Here is a 20,886-nt window from a genome sequence, read left to right on the forward strand (position 1 = left end):
GTCTTGTTCCTGAGAAATGCAGCCAGCAATGTCTCCAGAGATTTCCTGTTCCTGAGAGATGCAAACAGCCCTGTTCCTGAGAAATGCACCCAGAAATGTCTCCAGAGATTTCCTGTTCCTGAGAGATGCAAACAACCCTGTTCCTGAGAAATGCAGCCAGAAATGTCTCCAGAGATTTCCTGTTCCTGAGAGATGCAAACAACCCTGTTCCTGAGAAATGCAGCCAGCAATGTCTCCAGAGATTTCCTGTTCCTGAGAGATCCAAACAGCCCTGTCTCCAGAGACTTCTAGCTCCAGAGCGACGCAGCCAGCCCTGCTCCTAGTGCTCCGGTACGATATGCAACCAGCACTTCTCCACGTCATTCCAGTTTGCAGCCTTCTGCATTTTCACATGGACCTTCTTCGCATGTCAGTGTTTTTTTCATCCCATGTGTTCACACCCTTTAGTGTTTTATTTTGAGGTTTAAAAGTCACTAGTTCATAAGAACAGATGACAGACATTTTTTGAGCCGAGGATTAAGACATTCCTCATTTTAAGGTTTAAAAATAATAATATAAAAGTACACAGTTAACGGATCAACTCTAAGTTTCTAGAACAATATAGCAGAGTGAAAACATTTTTAAATAGAACTAACAGCACGTTTGTAGGTAACGCGGACGAATTTAGAAAAGTGAAAACAAAAACAATTCCAGTTCCGTGAAATGAAAGTATTATAAAAACCGTAGACAATTCAGTCTAGGTGTGCAGAAGAATCTATCAACCTCCTAGTTACCACTCTTGCTTCGTAGAAAAGTGACATTGGGAAGGAGTAGTTCTGTTACTAATGGAAATGGACGTAAAAACACTGTAAGTACGCTCGCAAAGAGCTCTGTTAGTGACTCTGGTGAAAAATACACATAGACAGTCCTGACATGTAAAACGAGAATGTAAACCCTTCAATTATCTTGTAAATATCATTCATTTAATAAGCTCTTTTGGTAATGGTTTATCTTATATGCTCTTTGTTATATATTGTTGTAATAAATTAGTTTTCTTCATGTAATGCCTATAAAAGTGAATTTCTAACTCTATACTACCTGCCCTATGGCATTCAATCAATCCTATTATTTTTTTAGAATTTGTTAGTAGGTTACCATGAGGTGTGGATCTACCCAGGCCGGTAGCAGCCCAAAAATGTAGGGGGGCCGATAGAAGTTAGAGGGGCCCGATCCAATCATATGATAGTTCATCACCATGTTATAGTTCATTCGTAAGCCTACCGTGAAAATTTAGGGGGGCCGCCCCCTTAGACCCCCCTTGGATACGGGCCTGGATCTACTGCTTAACATGGACTCCGAATCACATGAGTTCCTACTGTGAATCAAATCAGATTCTTCCGCGTCAACGCCAACCAAATAGTGACGAGGGTGCTCCATCACTGTTAGGACAACGAAATACAAACAAAATCCCTCTAACAGTGTTTGTTTTTAATTATACGTGGTATATACATTAATAAATAATTTATTCAACAAATAAATTAAAAAATATATTAGCAACAAACGACATACTTTTTAGAGCTGATTTTTTCTCAATGTTCTAAAAAAATTACGAGAATTTATTTTACATCACGTCGCATTCATCAGATCTATGAGAATGCCATCTATCGACATATGTCTTCTTTGGGGACACTATTATAGAGTCAATCCATTTTAAGTGATCAAGCATGTTCCGCTCGACCATCTCCAAAAAATCTAATTTTTTGATGAATGTATGTCCTATATCAGGGTACTTCAAAACCAAGATCATTGGATTTTTAAAACATCTCGTAGCTACGCAGTGGCTGCCGCCATTTTGCGTTTTCTCGATTTCAGGCGTTTACGTTGTTTAGAATATCTTAGCATGTACTTGTCTTATCGAAATGAAAATTGCTGGACGTCTCCAACTTGTGTAGAGCTAAAACTTTCTCCTCTTAACACTTTTGAAAGAAGGAAAAAAGGGTATACTTATTGTAATGTTCATGTTTAAATACTAATTATATGTATGTTTGATGTTGCTCATTCTTTGATGATTGTATATAAAATTTTGTACTTTGTAATTGCCTTTGGGTGTTAAGTACAATAAAATATATTATTATTATTTTGCCGAAAACCACTTGAACGAGATGAAATCAGGGCCTACAGTTGCAACATTTTTTGAGATTGAAAACATGTTTGGGAAGAGGAAACAACTGACTTAGAGGTCTGAATTTGTGTGTGTGTGTAGTCCGAGGTCATAAGTTAATACACAAAAATTTACAGACCTGTAGCTGCTCCAAAAGGCCTAAAAAATCGTAAATTTGGGGAATTATGCAAATTTGGCATATTTCACTGTTTAATATCTCCAATGGGCCTGGATAAAAAAGAAAACGAAATTTTGGAAATAGTTACTCCTTTAGTATACCATAACACACAACAAAGCCCGTTTTGTGCTTTTGAGCAGAAGGGGTTCGAAGTATTAAGGAATGACGTCATACTCTAGGAGGTGTTTTGTTCACAAATTCAACTGGAAATTCGTTGTGTAGTAAAATAAAGTAAGATGAATGGTTAGTCCATCATGGTTCTCAAGCTCGTTTCTTTCCTCTAGTTGTGACTCACTGTCTTATCATACCCAGGTGAAGAATGCCAGCCTATCAACAGAAGGCGAGGAAAGTCAAAATGCACACTTGACAAAAATGCACACTTGATCTACATTCTCCAAGTCAGTGAACACTTACTCGCTGTAAACACTGACTTAGGAATGTAGATCAAACGAAACGACAAGTGTCTCCTGCATGAGTTGACAGTTAAAAGAAGAATAAACATAATTGAATATCATTGATATAGCAAGCAGCGAGAGCAATGAATACTTACGGACTTTTTGTCAAGTGTGCATTTTGACTTTTCTCGCCTTCTGTTGATAGCATTCTTCACCTGCGTAGTGATAAGACAGTGAGTCACAACTGGAGGAAATAAACGAACTTGATAAACTTGACAGGACTAACCATTCGTCTTACTTTATTTTATGTCACAACGAATTTCCAGTTGAATTTGTGAACAAAATACCTCCTAGAGTATGACGTCATTCCTTAAATACTTTGAGCCCTTCTGCTCAAAAGCACAAAACGCGCTTTGCTGTGTGTTATGGCATACTAAAGGAGTAACTATTTCCAAAATTTTGTTTTCTTTTTTATCCAGGCCCATTGGAGATATTAAACAGTGAAATATGCCAAATTGGGATACTTCCCCAACTTTACTTTCTTTTTCTCAGGCTTTCGGAAGCAGCTACAGATCTGCAAATTTTTGTGTATAAAGTTATGACCCCGGACTACATACACACAAATTCAAACCTCTACATCAGTTGTTTCCTCTTCCCAAACATGTTTTTAATGTCCAAAAATGTTGCTACTATAGGCCCTGATATCACCCCTCTCAAGTGGTTTTCGGCAAAAATGTTAAGAGGACAAAGTTTTAGCTCTGCACAAGCTGGAGACTTCCAGCAATTTTCATTTCGATAGGACACATACACGCTGAGAAAACGCAAAATGACGGCAGCCGCTGCGTCGCCATGCGATTTTGTATAAACTAATTAATTGTGGTTTTGAAGTACTCTTATATCGACTCAGCATTTCTGAACAAATTAGATTTTTTTGAAAAGGTTGAGCGGCAATTTTCCTTTCTTCTCGATCACTTAACATGTATTGACCCTATACTAAATAAAAGTTAATCATAATTTTTCGCTATACTTCATTAACCACATTGTGTACTGTCATCTTGCAAGTCAGAATGAAAAATTTGAAGAGAGCATACGAGGGTCATCCAATAAGTTATCTTCCTAGACAGGAGAGAATGCAGGCAGGCTCACCTGATCATTACTGTTTTTCGATGCAACCTCCATGGAGGTCTCTGCACCGGGCTAGCCACTTTGTGGGCAGCGAAGAAATCCCAGAAAAAAAATAGTCCTTGTCATGGCCTTCAAACCACTGGGAAACAGCCTGTTGTACATCTTGGCTCTCAGGATCCCAATGGTGGATCCAGGTTTCGTCCCCGGTCACCAGTTGAGCCACGAATTTGTCTTCTTTAGTGAGAAACTTGATGACTGAGCGTTGCTCCAACTTCTGCAAATCCATTGTTCGTGACGTCACACAAATATTCGCTACGCGGCGTAACACAAACATCCTGCTCACGGCCACTGAGTTACTCCGCAGTGTTGCCAATTTGGAGGGAAAGTCGCTAAATCTGGGAGATTCGACCTCCACGATGCGACAAAGAATAATTTTTCGGATTGGCGACTTTTTTGGTGATTTTTAAATGTCGATTTAGCGACTTTTTACTGCAAACACCCTGTTCATTTGTAGATAAATATTATTAGTTCAAAACAGTTTTTATGTTCTTTTCTTTCTTTTTGTTTGGTTTAATCAGCGCAAGTAATGAAGAGTTTGGAAATACAGCGTACCCACTCCCCCACAATCCTGCATTGTTATCTGTTACTTTTGCCCTCCAACGGAAAACAATTACAAACTTGATGTCCTTTAATTTGCAGAGCTTCCGTTGAGACACAAGTAATACAGCATTGCAGAGCTTCCGTTGAGACACAAGTAATACAGCATTGCAGAGCTTCCGTTGAGACACAAGTAATACATCATTACTGATAGCAACGAGATTAGCTATAGATGCGTGAATAAAAGCGAAGTGGGTGTTTGTTATATTTGTCCTTTGGGGCCTTTTAATTATTCAGCACTTTTTCTAAAACAAAATACATAACCGTAACACTATAGTGTTAATTATTTCGGAACTATTATGATTCCAAAATATGATCAAAAGTACCCGAAACAATGTGAAATTATCCCTGAATTCAAGGATTAGTTGCAGCCTGTTGACAAAGATGTGAGTAGAACAAATTGTTTATTTTATATCTACAACTTTAAAACAATGCTTAGGTATATAGGCAACGGGTTTCACAAATATTTTTTTAGCGACTTTTCACCCAAAAGTAGAGTCATTTCACTTCTCGTTTAGCGACAGTTTGTGTCAACATGTTGACAACAGTGTTACTCCGACTGACCTGAAATTGCGCTGCAGCGTTACCCAGAATGACCTTGGCATGCGTGTCAGACGCCATTATGCTCCGCTACTCCCTTCCTGCCTTGGTAGATAACTTATTGGACGACCCTCGTACTTCTTTATCTTAGTAGGTAGCCTGGTTATCGAGCAGCACCAACTTTTAGATTTACAATAAATAAATAAATAAATAAATAAATAAATAAATAAATAAATAAATAAATAAAATAAAACATTTATGTCGATTTGAAAACTAACCATAAGAATTTACATTCACCAATATGATTTTCTTCAGTTGAATAAGATGCACCAATTGGGACACGTTTCATTTTTTTTGGATATATTTTTATCATTAAATTACTAATAATATTGTGGAATTATTTTACCTTGAGTAACGTTTTCAATTGGGCACTCTAGTTCACGTTGTTTAATAAAAGCCTCGGTATCAGCTTGATTCATTCAGGATTCGTGGTGGTACTAAGGAACGCCTGCAAAAATAAAAGAGGAAAATATTACGGAATAACTGTTACAGTTTTTTAAATGAAGACTGATTACATAATATACTAGGAAATTATTCTTATAAACATTGGCGGTCATTATAATGCGAGTTAAAAGCACCCTACTCTCAGACTTAGAGGCGCAAATTAAATCAGTTCCTCTAACAAATCAGAAATTCTTTTTTTAAAAATAAACCAGAGCGAGTATCGAGGAAATATTAATTGGCATGCATAAGTAGGCCTAAATATTTGAGTACTGGAATCATAAGTGCGGAGTTGGCCTCTAGATTAATACATAAGGATCTTTTATGTATATATGCTCTACGCTAAACTGCTCTCGTATTTATAAAAATTGCATTTTAAACAAAACTCCACATAGTGGCTTTTGAAGGTGCAGCGACGCATATTTTAATGAAATAATCGTTTCATTTTTTACCGATGGAATGGTCATCGGAGCAGTCAGACTCGTGAGTAATCGGAGCCGGTGACCCAGTAGTATATGGAGTAATCCGGTGCGACCAACCAAGAGACGACGGAACACCGTAATATACTTGCAGAGCATTTATAAGGCTGCTAAGTTAATTCTAATAAACATGGCTCTTTTCTTTCAAGAATGTGTGTGTAAAAGCATTGCACTGAAAGATAACTACAGGGTCTGACAGAACATAAACGCACGAGAATTTCAGTAAAGAAAATATATATACCTATGTTTTATTTCTTCATGAAGCATCGTGAACATTTAATTAATCGAGCCATGTAGAACATAAGGAATTCCACTGAGTCCAAGCAGTGTTGTGTCATTTTTTTTTGTATAATCTATTCAAAATCATTGCATTATATAAATATATTAGTGTGTAAAAAGAAATAAATTTTATCAGATATTAAAGATATGGTACACTCATGTCCAAAATTATTGTAGCACGTCTATAAATATGTTGTTGTAGGAATATAATTTGATAACGAATTCGCTCGGTATTTCTTATAATGTTAGTATGTGTATAATCAGCAAAGACATGTATGTGGTAAATTTCACGTCAAAAGAGCAGTAAATAAGAATAATATAGTGAAAAACGTTCTTCTTGTCCATTTTGTTTTGCTCATTCTAATTTTCGTATTTATAATTCTTTTCCTATGAAATTTATCACAAATATACATTACCCAATTATACACATAGCACTAGTAAAGTGCCCTGCAAAATTATTATTAAATTATATTCTTACAAGAAGACAGTTATAGATATGCGACAATCATTTTAGACATCAGTGTACCATTATCAAATATCAACATGAATATTAGAATCAAACACATGAATATTAGAACTCCAACAGTGAACACCATTAATCCACTCTAAAATTCTCGGCTGCTTTCGGGTCATCGGTTGAGGTCAGCTTTGAGAATCAAGACTCAGATCTACTACTTGTGCTACCATGTAGCCGAACGTGACTCGCGTACTCCAGAAGTTCGGTTCGGTTCTCGGTAGAAGCATGAAATTTTCGTATTGATTTAGCATCGTAAGTCAGTTCGAGATGCTGGATGAATTAGAAAATGACAAACTCCGGCATAGAAAATCATAAATAACGGCATTTAGTATCAATGTGCTTACCAAGCAATATTAAGTTGATAGTGTGCTGTCTAGTACTAGGGAATTTCAGCAATGGTTTGACCTACATTTCCAGAGGCAGACATATACAAAAATTAGAAAAGAACAAAGGAAGCACCCACACGCCATTACCAAAACATTGTTTAACTCAGTAGCTGGTAACATTGAGTATTCATATCCCCGAGTTTTATTCAAGTTCATGAGGGGAAGAAGCAAAGAGCCTCTTTTCATCAGAAAACTGCGGCCATTATTTTATTTTATCGTCACCAATGAAGTTGTTGACAGCCAACATGTGACGTAAAAATCCTGTGGTAAACTCGTCCCCGGATGCTCTTTTTATGGCTTAGTGAGATGCATGTCCAAGCTTGCTGTATACATATCTGGCAAGCGCAGTTTTTTTTTTTTTAACATGTAGAAAAGTGGAGGACATAAGAGCATTCCGAGGAGTTTTCGACATGTTTTATCGGGAGAAGGGACTAGCAAATAAAACTTCATACAGATAGTTTTTCGTTTCATATTTTTGAGACATGGCCGTGATGTGATGATTACTGATGTAAAAAGTCAATACTTACGTACAGTATGTTTCTTGATGTATGAAGCAGATTTTAAGAATTCCTTCATGCTAAGTAATAAAAAAAAGGACATCTTTAAATTTTACGTCCCACGATTATACCGGTTAGGCTAAAGGAGACGGTGATGATGACAAATGAAGAAAATGGTAGAATGAAGAAAGTGGGAGGCAAAGAGAGAACTCCGAGAAAACCCACCCACACGGTGTTTGTCTACCACAAAGTTCACTTGGCGCGAGCTGAGATCGAATCAAGGACCTTATACACCGGAGTTGAACGCTCTACCACTGAGCCACCGCGGCCCCTTTCATGCTAAGTAATTAGGGTCTAGTACATTTGTCTCTTAGTATATTTGTATGCACCCTATCGAAATATCCATGTTTCATAATTCTGCAGTTCTTCCGCACCAATTTTTATAGAGATAGTGAGTACTTCAAATTATATGCCCGTAGCCAAACTCCCTCTATAAAAATTGTTGCATGAGTACCTTGCGATTCTAAAATATATTTTTGGATAGCGCACATATTAGTTCCTAAGTGAAATCTTGACGCGACTATGGGGCCGCGGTGGCTCAGTGGTAGAGCGTTCACTTCTTGTACTTGGGGTTCCGGGTTCGATCCCAGCCCCCGCCAAGTGAACTTTGTGGTGGACAAACAACGTGTGCGTGGTTTCATCGGAGTTCTCCCGTTTCCTCCCACCTTCTTCATTCCACCATTTCATTCATTACTCATCATCACTGACTCCTTTAACCTAACCGGCAACGTAAAACTGAAAGATTTCATTTTCTTGACCTGACTACGATAGGTTCCATAGCATTGGAGCTATGGACCTTTAAATTTCATTTTTTCATGTTTTCGGCAGCCTATAACTTCGAAATGACGGATTTCTGCACCTAGGTTGGCCCATACCTTCTGTCTTGTCTTGATGTCAGGAATCACCTCTTAAACGTCGTCGGTGTTGTTTTGAAACGCCCTGTATAACTAATGTTTAGGGTTATGTATATTGAAAGAATGATTTATTACAAGTATAAACTACAAGCGTAGTAAAAAAAAAGGGGATAAATTACATCTTTAATTTTTACGTCCCACGGTTATACCCTTTAGTCCTTGACGCGGGACAGTCGAGTTCATACGGTTCAGGTCCCACTTTAAGCTGTAAGTCCATATCTAATATAGCATTGCTGCTGAAAGGGAAGCTAAGCTCAAATTGTTATGCCCTTTAAGTTACGGAAGAATGTGAATGTTTTTGAAAGATCTGGTGAAATGAGAATGTGGTTGGAAAAGGAGAACACCGAGAAAAACCAAGGACCTAACGTTGTCCACTACAAACCCACTTGGTCGGATTGAACCAGAGACTTCTCACACCAGAGATGAGGCTCTAGCACTGAATCACGATGCCCTCGTATAAGCTATAGTGTAGTTAAAAACTTAGAGGTTAAACGATAATGATGCCTGTTGTGCTGAATGGTTGCGAAAGAGAGTCACTTACTCTGAAGGAAGAATGAAGACTAAAAGTATTTAACCCTTTAACTACACAATGTATTAGCAAAAACTTTATCCCTGGGGCCAAAACGTAATTTTGATTTTTCTCATTTTATTTTGATCGATTATGCGTACTACATGCGTATAATCTTCGAAAACATAAAAAAGTGCTTCGCTTTGTGCACTTTTATATACTGAGTTATTATAAATGATGGACCCATTTTTAAAGATATGTATTTATTAAAGTACAAATCCCAAATGAACAATCTTTATACCAATGGAAAGTGGAAGTTTCAAAGTTTTGTTTGCAATGCATTATAAATGTTCAATGTGTCCATCGTCTGCTGCACGGCAAACATCTATGCGGTACCTGAACTCGTCTCACACACGAGCAAGTGTATCTACTGTTACTAAGTGCACGGCAGCTGTGATACGGTTCCGCAGATCGTCCAGAGTTATTGGTAGAGGTGGGGCGTAAACAGCTTCCTTAACATAACCTCATAAGAAGTAGTCACATGGGGTGAGATCAGGAGATCTCGGTGGCCAGAGATGGCTCCACGGTAGCCATCTCACTAACAACTGAGAGGGAAACGAATGGCGGCTTATTGCCACGCGAACTCTACCGGCCGCTTCGGGAACCATCATTGCCCACCGAAACTTTCAACCTTTCTCTTTCCATTGTTATAAAGATTGTTTATTTTGGATTTGTACTTTAATTACTACGAATTTTTAAAAATGGGTCCATCATTTATAATAACCCTATATATATATATATATATAATATATTTTTACCGAACTTATAGGTACATTATATATTCCACTTTGCCGGGGTAAACAAATATTGGGGAATGTCCAATGTTCAAAGTACATTGAAGACTGGAGTTTCGACTTTCATATATTTGTAAAACCAAAGAAAGAATGAGTTTTTATTATATTTCTTTTATAAAAGTGTCCTTCTGCAAGCTTGTACTAGACAAAACGAATGTGTAAGTTTTATGCACAATTATTTGATTCTTTGTAACAAATAACTAAAGTGCAACAAAATATAAATGTACTTGGAACATTTGAAATTCATATGTATTGCATTATAAAAACTGTGAGGCATAGCGTTGGTGCCTCATTGCGGTTAAAGGGTTAAGAATAGAATTCTGAGGTGAATATTGGGAACCAGGAGGAACGGAATGGTGAGTAGAAAAAACTTCATAATGAGGAATTATATAATTTATACCTCATTAAGTCTAAGAGGCTCAGGTGGACAGGTCATGTAGCCAGAATGGAAGAAAGTAGCAATGCTTTCAAAACTTTAACTGGAAATCCAATCGGAAAACGACCATTAGGAGGACCTAGGCGCAGATGAGAGGACAACATTAAGATGGATCTCGCAGAAATAGAAATACAAAGTAGAAACTGGATCCAGTTGACTAAGAATAGAAATTAATGGAGAGTTTTTGTGAACTCGGCGTTGAGCATCCGGGTTCCGTAGACTACAGAGTTAGTTAGTTAATGTCTCTGCTAAAATCTAAGATGGTAGATTCGAGTTTCAATATAATTAAGGAAGTATCACGCAATACAAACCAAACTCCTTTACGAAATGTACACGTGACACTGTTACTTATTATTTTTTGAAGATAGTCGTAAATATACAGGGTGGCCACAAAATCCCGTTACCCCTGAAAATAAGTAACATAAACCACTAAACGTACGTAAATAACTATACGGAAGAAACTGAATGACATGAACAACAATGCTTTCGAGAAGTTTTATTGAGATAGAAAACATTAAGTGTCCAAAGGATCAGTCTGTCGACCGTCATTTTCATGATAAAGGATAACACGTCACCAGGTTCTGTGCGACATTTTGCCGAGTATTGCAGGTGTAACTTGAGTGAAAGCTTGTTTTACAGCTTCTGTCAGTTCGGCTGTGGTATCGTAATGGTTTTGTGCAACGATGCCTTTTATGAACCAAATAGCATATTATCATGGTTGGTGTAGTTTCTCTCATGCACTCAACAACTTGCAATAACATGTTCTTCAATGTTGTAACTAGAAGTATCAGCCATCGTTCACACAATCTGAAGGAATGGAAAATCTTACATTAGCATTTATAAAGGTAGTATTTATCAGTAACGTGTCGTGAGGGGGGCGAGCGGGGCGGTGGCCCCAGGCGCCGAAGTAAGGGGGCGTAAAATTCGGGAGAAAAAAGGAAAAAAAGAGAGAAAAAGTTACTTGGAATATATATATGGGGGCGACGTCGCATACTTTCGCCCCGGGCACTGATTTTCCACGCACGGGACTGGTATTTATCCACAGGTAACAGAACTTTGTGTTCAACTTATAACGGAATATATTCAGCTTTGTATCTTCCTCTGATATTTGTTTTTCGTTAATGGGATCTGAAAATGAATATAAAATGACTAAGTTCCTCTTCATTCTACTGCAATAGGAACAATCTTGTGCTGAAGTAAGATAAACAGAATCCTTGATATAAAAAAATATATAATTTCGATTGTTTAAAAGGAAATGTATAGTATTTCGTCATCATTCAAGCTTTTAATAACTGAAATGTGAAAGATGAATGCTTGAATATAAGAGAATCATATTATGCAGTTCTTTTAGCAATCAAATTAGCAACTTCTGAAATAGTAACAGTTTGAATTTTATCAACGAAATGCAGAAGTTGGTTGTTCTCTAAAAGACATAATGCTTTGTATTAGTATTAAGGATGAAAGCTTCCGGAAGAAAACACAACTTTCATCCTGTTCAACCTTCTGAGAAAAGTTTTTCTTTTGGGGGAAAAGACCATCTTAGGGAAGATAGAGTACTGACTATTCTTCCAGTGAATTGGAATTAATGGAGAAGGAGAAGGTAGACAAAATGGAGGATCAATGCACAAAGACAACGTGAAATTCAGCTCCTAAACGGCTGACCATATTTCGGCGCCAGACAACTAAACTCGCTACATTTATTTTCATTCTTTTTGTTTTATTTGTAATAAAAAAAAATAACAGACGAATGTTTCTAATCTGGGTGCGAGTCTATAAACAACTCCGTAGGAATACACAAGACTGCAGTCAATATTGTTTCAACTAACTTCAATTTTGTCTTTATTCGATTGGATTAATCTCAGTATATATTTCTTTTCAGCTCCGAGACTATATGAGACGGATTCTAGTGTTTAAAGTTCGATCCCAACTTATACTCGGTCTTGTATCCGAGGAAAATATTATCACCTGGAGTAGAACCCAGTACAATGTGCCTTAGCCATCTTTTTCTCTTTTATACTGACTATCAAACCTCAGTTTCCTGGGCAACTATCATTTCTCATCCCGAGGTTTCATCCAGGGTTGCCAACTTTTCTGCAGAAAAAATCGGGACAGGACAATCTGTGTTGGATCCCCCTACCCCCCGAGGTTTTGATGTGGGTGGTTCATGATTGATGTCTTCATTATCATCCATCAAGGTATGTAAAAAAAAAAAAACTTTATAACTTTATAACTTAACGTCGAAGAACAGAATAATACTGTAAGCAATGTGATTGCGCGCCAAACCAAAAGTGAAGTAGAAGACGCCGGCATTGGTGGCAGATCTGGCAGAGGGCCGGTACCGGGTATAGTTAGCGTGGCGGCCACCCGCTGAAGTGAGCGGTAGTATTAATAGCAGTCGCTTTTATGTAGAGGTTGCAAAAACAATATTTTCAGCGCTGCATGGAATATATTATCATCATAATCGGCTGGATTATCAACTTAAAACAATTAGGGGATAACTATAAATTAAAGACGAGCTGCTAACTACTTTTTCATGAGTCAAATTAAAACACAAATTTGTCAAATTGGTTCTATACATAAAATTGTGTGCGTAAAAAGAACAAGTTATTCCTTTGTAAAAATGGCCTAGTAAGACATTAACTTTAAAAGTCGATAAATCGGGACGATATGCGTCCCGACCAGACATTCGGGACAAATAAGTCAAAAAATCGGTACAGTTCCGACAGAATCGGGACGATTGGCAACCCTGGTTTCATCCTTACTCAGGGGAGTCATTGGGACTCTATATACACGTATCATTCTATAGACCCAGTGGCTCAATGGTACAGCATTTGCCTCTGCTGCTTGAGGTTCCTGGTTCGATCCCCGTTCAAGTAAGTTTGTCGTGGACAACATGGTGTCCGTTGGCTTTCTCGGAGTACTCCCGTTTCCTCCAACAATCTCGTTCCACGAATTCTTCCATCATCATTTACTTGCTTCAATCATCAGTCTCCCTTTACCCAACAGGCTTAATCGTGTGACCTCAAACGGAAACATTTCATTTTCTACTTACATCGGTGGAGAATCCTTCCCGCTCCTCGACAAAGTAAAAGCTGAAATGACACTTCTGCATCTGATCAAACAAGGACACGAACCAAGACGGGTTTCACCTCACGATCCTCAGCAACAATATTAGGATGTGTCAGCATTAAGAGACAACACACATACAATCTGGTACTGTATATACTATATATATTTGTTTTTCTCACATATTCGGTACATAAATAAATAAGCAATTTGTATCCATCAGAATAAACACTTCCAATTATTATTGCAACAAGCGCTCATCACGAGGCCTCATAACTGCGAAATTAAAATACCGCTAATTTTACAGTAATTATGTGATATCTTCAAATAGATAAAATATAATCGAAAAGTGGAACAAGACCTCCCTAGACAATATTATTCTGCGTGAGATATCGTTATCATGACTCATTTATCTGCTTTCGATTTCCAGACATTTAGAAAGTCGGCATTTATTTTCGCGTTTCTAAATAACTGCAAACGGAAAGCTACTAGGTGACTCGTGATAACGGTACCTCATGCAAAATAACATCGTCTAGGGAGGTCTTGATCCACTTTTCGATTATCTTTTATCTGTTTGAAGATATCACGTAATTACTGTAAAATTAACGGTATTTTAATTTCGCAGTGATAGGGACTCACCAGGGCTTAGAGCTGAATGGCATTCAAGAGGTTGTGGCGTATGTTAATGATGTAAATCTGTTTGGGGATGGTTTTTATTAAACGTCTGCAGGGACAATGGGCTTAGAACAGGGATGCAAATAACCAAGTAAATTTTACTAGCCCAAGGGAAAAAGCTACTGGCCCATATCCCACAATAGAAATCATTTCCTTACCTTTGGTATGATATTAAATACTCGCCCGCAACGATGAATCACTCGCCCCGGGCGACTGGGCATTTGTATCCCTGGCTTAGAAATAAATGCAGAAAATAAAACATATACATGGCAAATCGCCGTGACCATAATACTGTAAATTATGTATATGTTAAAATATCAAATAATACTTTCCACACAGTGGATACTTTCAAATATCTAGGATCAACCTTAACAAACTAAAGCCATATCCACGAAGAAATTAAATGTCGACTGGAAGCAGGGAATTCGTATTATGTCTTATTCAGTCCAAACTCTCTTGTCTTTGCGAATAATGTCGAGGAATTTGAAGCTTAAAATATACATAGAACAATAATTATACCTGCTGTACTGTGTGTTTGCGAAACATGATCGCTTATTTTGAGGGAAGAACGCACACTGAATAGTTCTAGAGCGTGTGGCAATATTTCGTAGTCCGTGAGTTCTTCTGTGAAAGGATATTGTGACTAGGGGAAACTCCTTCATTAGAAGGCACGTAATGTGATACCAGGTGTCATCCCGGAAAATGTAGTAGGAACTCAGGAGGTGAAAACCCATAATGCAGCTTGATAAATTCATTTCTCTAGTTTTAAAGTATTATAAATTCTACAGATTTTAAAATGAAAACTTTGGGCGTGTGTGAATATTGAGACAACACATTAGACATCTTATTTTAGAACAATCCGTTGGCATGACTACTCCATATTTTAAATAAGACGTCCATAAATCCAAAAATTAAGTATTGTCGATCTCTTTTCATTTGGTTCAAAGTCAAATAACTTCGAAATTACAATTTGGAGGTGATACGTTGTGAGAAAATATACGTTGTTGGACAATTCAAGAGCTTTCGAATGAGGTATGTATTAATACTAATGTTGTACCTTTAAAATTAACATCAGCAGTGTAACTAGCTGAATATACTCACCTTTCGCATGGGGGCTGTATTTGGAAGTCAACGTCTGTGGGAATATCATCATTCATTTCAGCGACTGCGAAAACTATAGATTTGACACTAATATCGGTCATTTTCTACTACTTTTACATGTCCAGATAAACGCCCCCTTGAGACCCCTCTGGCTCGAATTTTGACAAAAACGCTTCGCTTTGGTCTGGGGCCTGGACCAAGGTATCCGTAACCGAAATTTGGTCACTCTCAGTCAACTTGTCTGATCCCCAGCCGGTCCCGGTAAACGCCCCCCCCCCCTGAGACCCCATTGGTACGAAATTAAAAAAAAAATACGCTTCATCTTCGTTTTGATCCGGGGACTGGCCCAAGGTACCCGTGACCAAATTTTGGTAACTCTCGGCCCACTCGTCTGGTCCCCAGGCCGCACACACGCAGACAGACAGACAAACAAACAAACACACACACACATACAAACACTCTGTTTTGTTTATATTAGGTAAATAGTAGGTGTATTACTTTATTCTTGTAATATATGCCACAAAACTTTAGTATAATCTCGTGAATTATGCAGGCTAAGTTCCAGATAACAAGGCCAAATTTTCAGGCTATGTTCCTCTATGTTATGTATTAATATAACGCAATTGTACTGTATAATTGCAACGTTGTTTTGATTTAAATGGTCAGTGTTTATAGGCGAAAATGAATTTTTCCTAGGGAAATTAATGGTGGTGATACTACAACATATTTATAATGATATATTCTCTGGGAATATTAATATTCACCGCCACTGATCAGATAATGTTATTATAGAGTGATTTACTGTTAAGTAACACAAACAATAACAATAAAGCTCAGTGGCATTTACTGGTTTGATGGCGTGGGTTGCCACTAACCTTTATAACACCTGCACATTATTATTATTATTATTATTATTATTATTATTATTATTATTATTATTATTATTATTATTATTATTATTATTATTATTATTATTATTATTATTATTATTGGAGGTTAGTTTCCACGTTATTATACTGTCTTCAAAATAAGAAAAACTTCCTTTTATCAAGTAGATAAATATGATTTTCTCTTCACTAGAAAGACGTAGAGGGCCTTATGCAGAGACGCTTTGCTGTATGATTAGCGTCATACTAAAAGCCTGACTACTGCAGGAAATATACATATGTTAGTCGAACTCTTTAGTATGGCATGCATCAGAACTACTCTGCACAAAGCCCATATTATCTAGTTAGTGTTACGGAAAAACGAACATTTCTAACTTCATTTGTTTCATGAAGTATCCCTATATTTTGTTTTGGATAGGCGGTAACCCTACTTCCAAGAGTAAATGGAAGCCGTTTGAATAATAAAGGTGAAGTAGGCGAATAACCAGCGAAGGAGCCTCAGTCTGTAAGAGCCTTGGCAACGAAATTCAAATAATGAAACAAGCATTTATAACAGCTATGCCAACTATCGCAAAATACTATAAAACACAAAATTTTCGTTGCGTTGACACAAACCGCTACGGAACGAGGCTTAAGGTGTCCGAGACAATTTCCAGAGAGCCCCAAAATGCCTTGTCATTACTCGTATTATTTCCCTTTAATTTCTGCTCACGTCCAAGAAACCGATTTCTCTACAGGTAACTGCTGTTACCTGGTACGCTGTGGGCGAAGGTGGAGCGAAGGGGAATGCGCGATACGATTCTTGCTATACAAGCTAGTGAGTGGTTTTTGCTGCGTTAGTAAATCTTTCTAAATACAGTTCTCAGAAACCTGTATCAGTGAAAGAAGATACTAAAACATAAAATTATCCAGGGGCGCATCCAGGACGGACTTGTGTAGGGGGGTAATCGGTTGTAATAGTGCTACTTAGAGCTACTTTTAAGAGCTCCAAACTCTGTGATGGTTTTATTTTTACATAAATAAGAAAGTTTCCACTTTTGAGAAGGGCGATTGCCCCGATCGCAATCCCCTGGATCATCCTTTGCAATTATCAATATAATTTAGTTTATATTATAATTCTATTTTGAAATATTCTAGGGCTACCGCCAGTAGGCCCGGTGCCCCCACAATATACCCTACTGATAAAGTTTATGAAAAGATGAAGTGCCATGTACTAAGCTACCATAGACATTTAGTTTGACAATAGCTAACTCAGTGAATTCACTTTGGTTTGTGCTATTAACCTATTTTTATATATATAAAAATATATTTTCCCGTACATTGTATAATTAAGAACAAATACTAACAATAGATGTGTAACCTCACAGATGAACAAAAAATAAAAATTAAAAAAAGAAAAAAAAATAGAGTGTACCTCATGGTTACATGGATAATAAAAACGTAATAAAGACGTTTAATTACGTGGAAAAACAAACATTATAAAATAGAATTCTGTACATTGCAATGTGGAGGGAAAATATGCGAGGATATTCTGTGTTTATGAATTTTGTTCTAGAATCAACATCTGCAATACAGAGATTTCATATGCAAATAATAAAATATATATGTATATAAATACACATATGACCAGCTGCAGTCTGTTCGTGTCGAGAAATTGTTCACACATTTTTGAACTCTGCACAGAGGAATGGTTTTTGTTTAAAAATGCTTTTGTACACACACACAAACACACACACACACACACACACACACACACACACACACACATATATATATATATATATATATATATATATATATATATATATATATATATATATATATATATATATATATATATATATATATATATATATATATATATATATATATATATATCAAGTGAGCATCATAATGTCATAGAAGAGTGTTTCCATTAGTTTTTGAAATTAAATCATGCGTAAAAATTAATTTCAAATCATGCAGGTACATCTATAATCTGTGTATTCATAAATCTGTTTTCATGTTATTGTTTTTGAAAAATACATTTTAATTAATGATTCTGGAAGTTTCAGCAGTGGCATCATTTAACAAAGATTAGTATTACAGTAGACTCCCGAGTATCCGGCTCGCGACTATCCAGCCTAGTTTTATCGTAATTAAATGAGGAAGGCAAGGCGTTGCATTGACAACATTGCCAAAGTATTGGAAGGGGGCGTCTGCTACAATCCTCTTACGTGTCGTGTGCAAAATACAAGTTGTGACAGGAAAAGAGCAGCGTTCTCCTCCTCTGTTGTAACGGACTTCAATACAGTATACTTGCCGCTGTTCCTGATTATAACTGTATAGTACGTACAGTATTATATTCATAAATTGTTCTTGGGGTATGCTTAATGTTCATAAAGAAATGAGTTCATAGAATTCAGGCCTGCCCTTCCGTCACAGTAGGCCGGATACTTGCAAGTCTACTGTATATAATTATTTGAGGTGTCACTACCAAATACGACATAATTTTCCTTTTCGAAATTCTAATTTTGCATATATTAACAAATATTTTTTAAATGTAGTTTGTTACCTATTATTGCAGCTTAAACTTAATCCAGCTCCAAATCTATGACCCATATGCATAGTTATTCAGCGAGCTATCTGTGGGCCACATGAGAATTTGTATTGCACAAATCTCTCAAGGGGCAAACAAACCCGCAACATGACTGTAACTCAAAGGGTTGGCTTCGGATGCTTTGATGTACTCCTTGCTAGCATGCATTAGTTCTTGTTATATAAAATGGACATGCTTTTTACAAACAAAGTGTTTTGAGTATATTAACTCCTTGCGTTCCAGGTGTCATTTTCATATGTGCATGCTGTAATACCGGTTGCGTTTACTGTTAAAAGATTGTCTAGACCGTTATATAAGGAATAGTTGTTGTGCACGCACAAGGAGAATATTCACATTACTGATAAAAACAATTATTTGCATTGTGGAACATTTGGATTGAAAAAGAGAAATTCTTATGTTCTGAAGGGTTTTTTTATGGTGCTTCAGGTTGGCAACACTGACCGGAGATTAAAGACAAAGGTTTTCCTTTTCCCATCTCGAAATAGATCTGGAAATTGCTAATTGTTTTCGTCAAAACAAACATTTGTGTGTTGTGATTAAATGCTACCTTAGGCCTGCCATCTAATGAGACAAAACATTCTTTCTTCTTTTCTGTCAGTAAGGTGCTGCCACCTAAGGAGGAATAGTAGAACTAACTCAGGCCTTGCATCAACTAACAAATTTCAACATCTCCAGGATTAATACGACTCTATAAGGGATGCATTTTCATGACATCCACATAGATGTCACTAGTACGCAGGGATTAATGAGCTTATCGAGTTCGTTGAAGAACTTAATTGATAATACAATGACATAATTGATTGCATGCAATTTGAAAATATATATCGTTTCTTGGTGGAGTATTGCAAGATGTTTGAATTACCCTACTACAATAACTGTATACAGGGTCAAGCAGTTAACTAATGAATTCTAGCTGAAATAAAATACTCGAGTGGGTTTTACAGTGTTGATAATTCGTTTACATTAAGAAATACGGGGTTAAATCGATATAACAGTTAAACTGGCATTTACACTGAGAAAAAAATGGTAGGTGGCGTGCTTAAAAAGGTAGGTTACATGCATAATTCCTGTAGTTTTTGGACTTAACATACAGCAGACCAGTGGCGAAGCGTAATCCCACAAGTCGGGTAGGCCCGACAAACTATAACACAAATAACACTTAATATATCATAAAATGTTTAAAATTTTAGTCAGAATTCTATATTCGTTATTGAGTTAAACAAAAAAAAATCTATTTATTTTAAAGAACTTTCTTAGCTGTATTTCTAATTCTAACACTGTTTAGAGTTAAATTTATGTGCATTTATACATAGTAGTTTTTGTAGTTTAATTTAACAAGAAAAAATGAACATATAAGCAAAAGTAGACGGAAAATAGTCTATTCTTCTTCTTCTTCTTCTTCTTCTTCTTCTTCTTATTATTATTATTATTATTATTATTATTATTATTATTATTATTATTATTATTATTATTATTATTATTATTCAACAACTATTTACATGAGGAAAACACGCAATAGGTATTAATGGAATATTCCCATTTAGCTCCACTACAAATATTTTGAAGTGCAGTTCATTCTTTCGTCTGTTTGAGATTTTCAGGGGTTGAGGGGAATTTCCTCCTCACTTGCTGTTTTCATTTCTTCCATATTTGAAAATTGAGGGAGAGAAAAACAAAGTAAATTCTTTAATTAGCTGTCAAATTTCTTGGATAAGCGTTTGTTACTTGCATCTCCCACTTTAAAGTAAGTACAATACTGCATTTAATTAATGCATCACGTGATAATGACTTCACTAGAAATGTTAATGCTCAGAAGGAACTTCATTTCAATCAACGCAAGATATTTAATATCGTATTCTATGCAGTGGCATATTTAAAGGTGTGGCTTCCGGGCTTCAGCACTCACCGAAATTTTATCGCAACTTTTTATTGTTTTATGTATATTGCAGAATTTTCACATTTCCAGGAATAAAGTTAGCAAAGCCCCTCCCGAAAGAAACAAAGCACCGCGAAACAATATCGCAAATACCCCACTGATCCTATGAAGTGGAAAACTCAACTAAAATTACAAACAAATATAATTATTTTATCC

At 36.6% G+C, this 20,886-nt stretch overlaps 1 protein-coding gene across 3 annotated transcripts in view; it reads right to left on the reverse strand.

Annotated features, from left to right (window-relative positions):
* LOC145668977 (calcitonin gene-related peptide type 1 receptor-like) overlaps nt 1-20,886 on the reverse strand; it is a 789,948-nt gene that overhangs the window by 106,695 nt on the left and 662,367 nt on the right. For all 3 annotated transcript variants that reach the window (XM_081737282.1, XM_081737283.1, XM_081737284.1), the window contains one exon: nt 5,442-5,543. In XM_081737282.1, the coding sequence (XP_081593408.1) occupies nt 5,442-5,514 (73 nt within the window). In that variant the 5' untranslated portion in view covers nt 5,515-5,543. The remainder of the gene's footprint in view (nt 1-5,441; nt 5,544-20,886) is intronic.

This window comes from Thermobia domestica, chromosome 13 (assembly GCF_964235325.1).
Source record: "Thermobia domestica chromosome 13, izTheDome1.hap1.1, whole genome shotgun sequence".
Taxonomy (NCBI): domain Eukaryota; kingdom Metazoa; phylum Arthropoda; class Insecta; order Zygentoma; family Lepismatidae; genus Thermobia; species Thermobia domestica.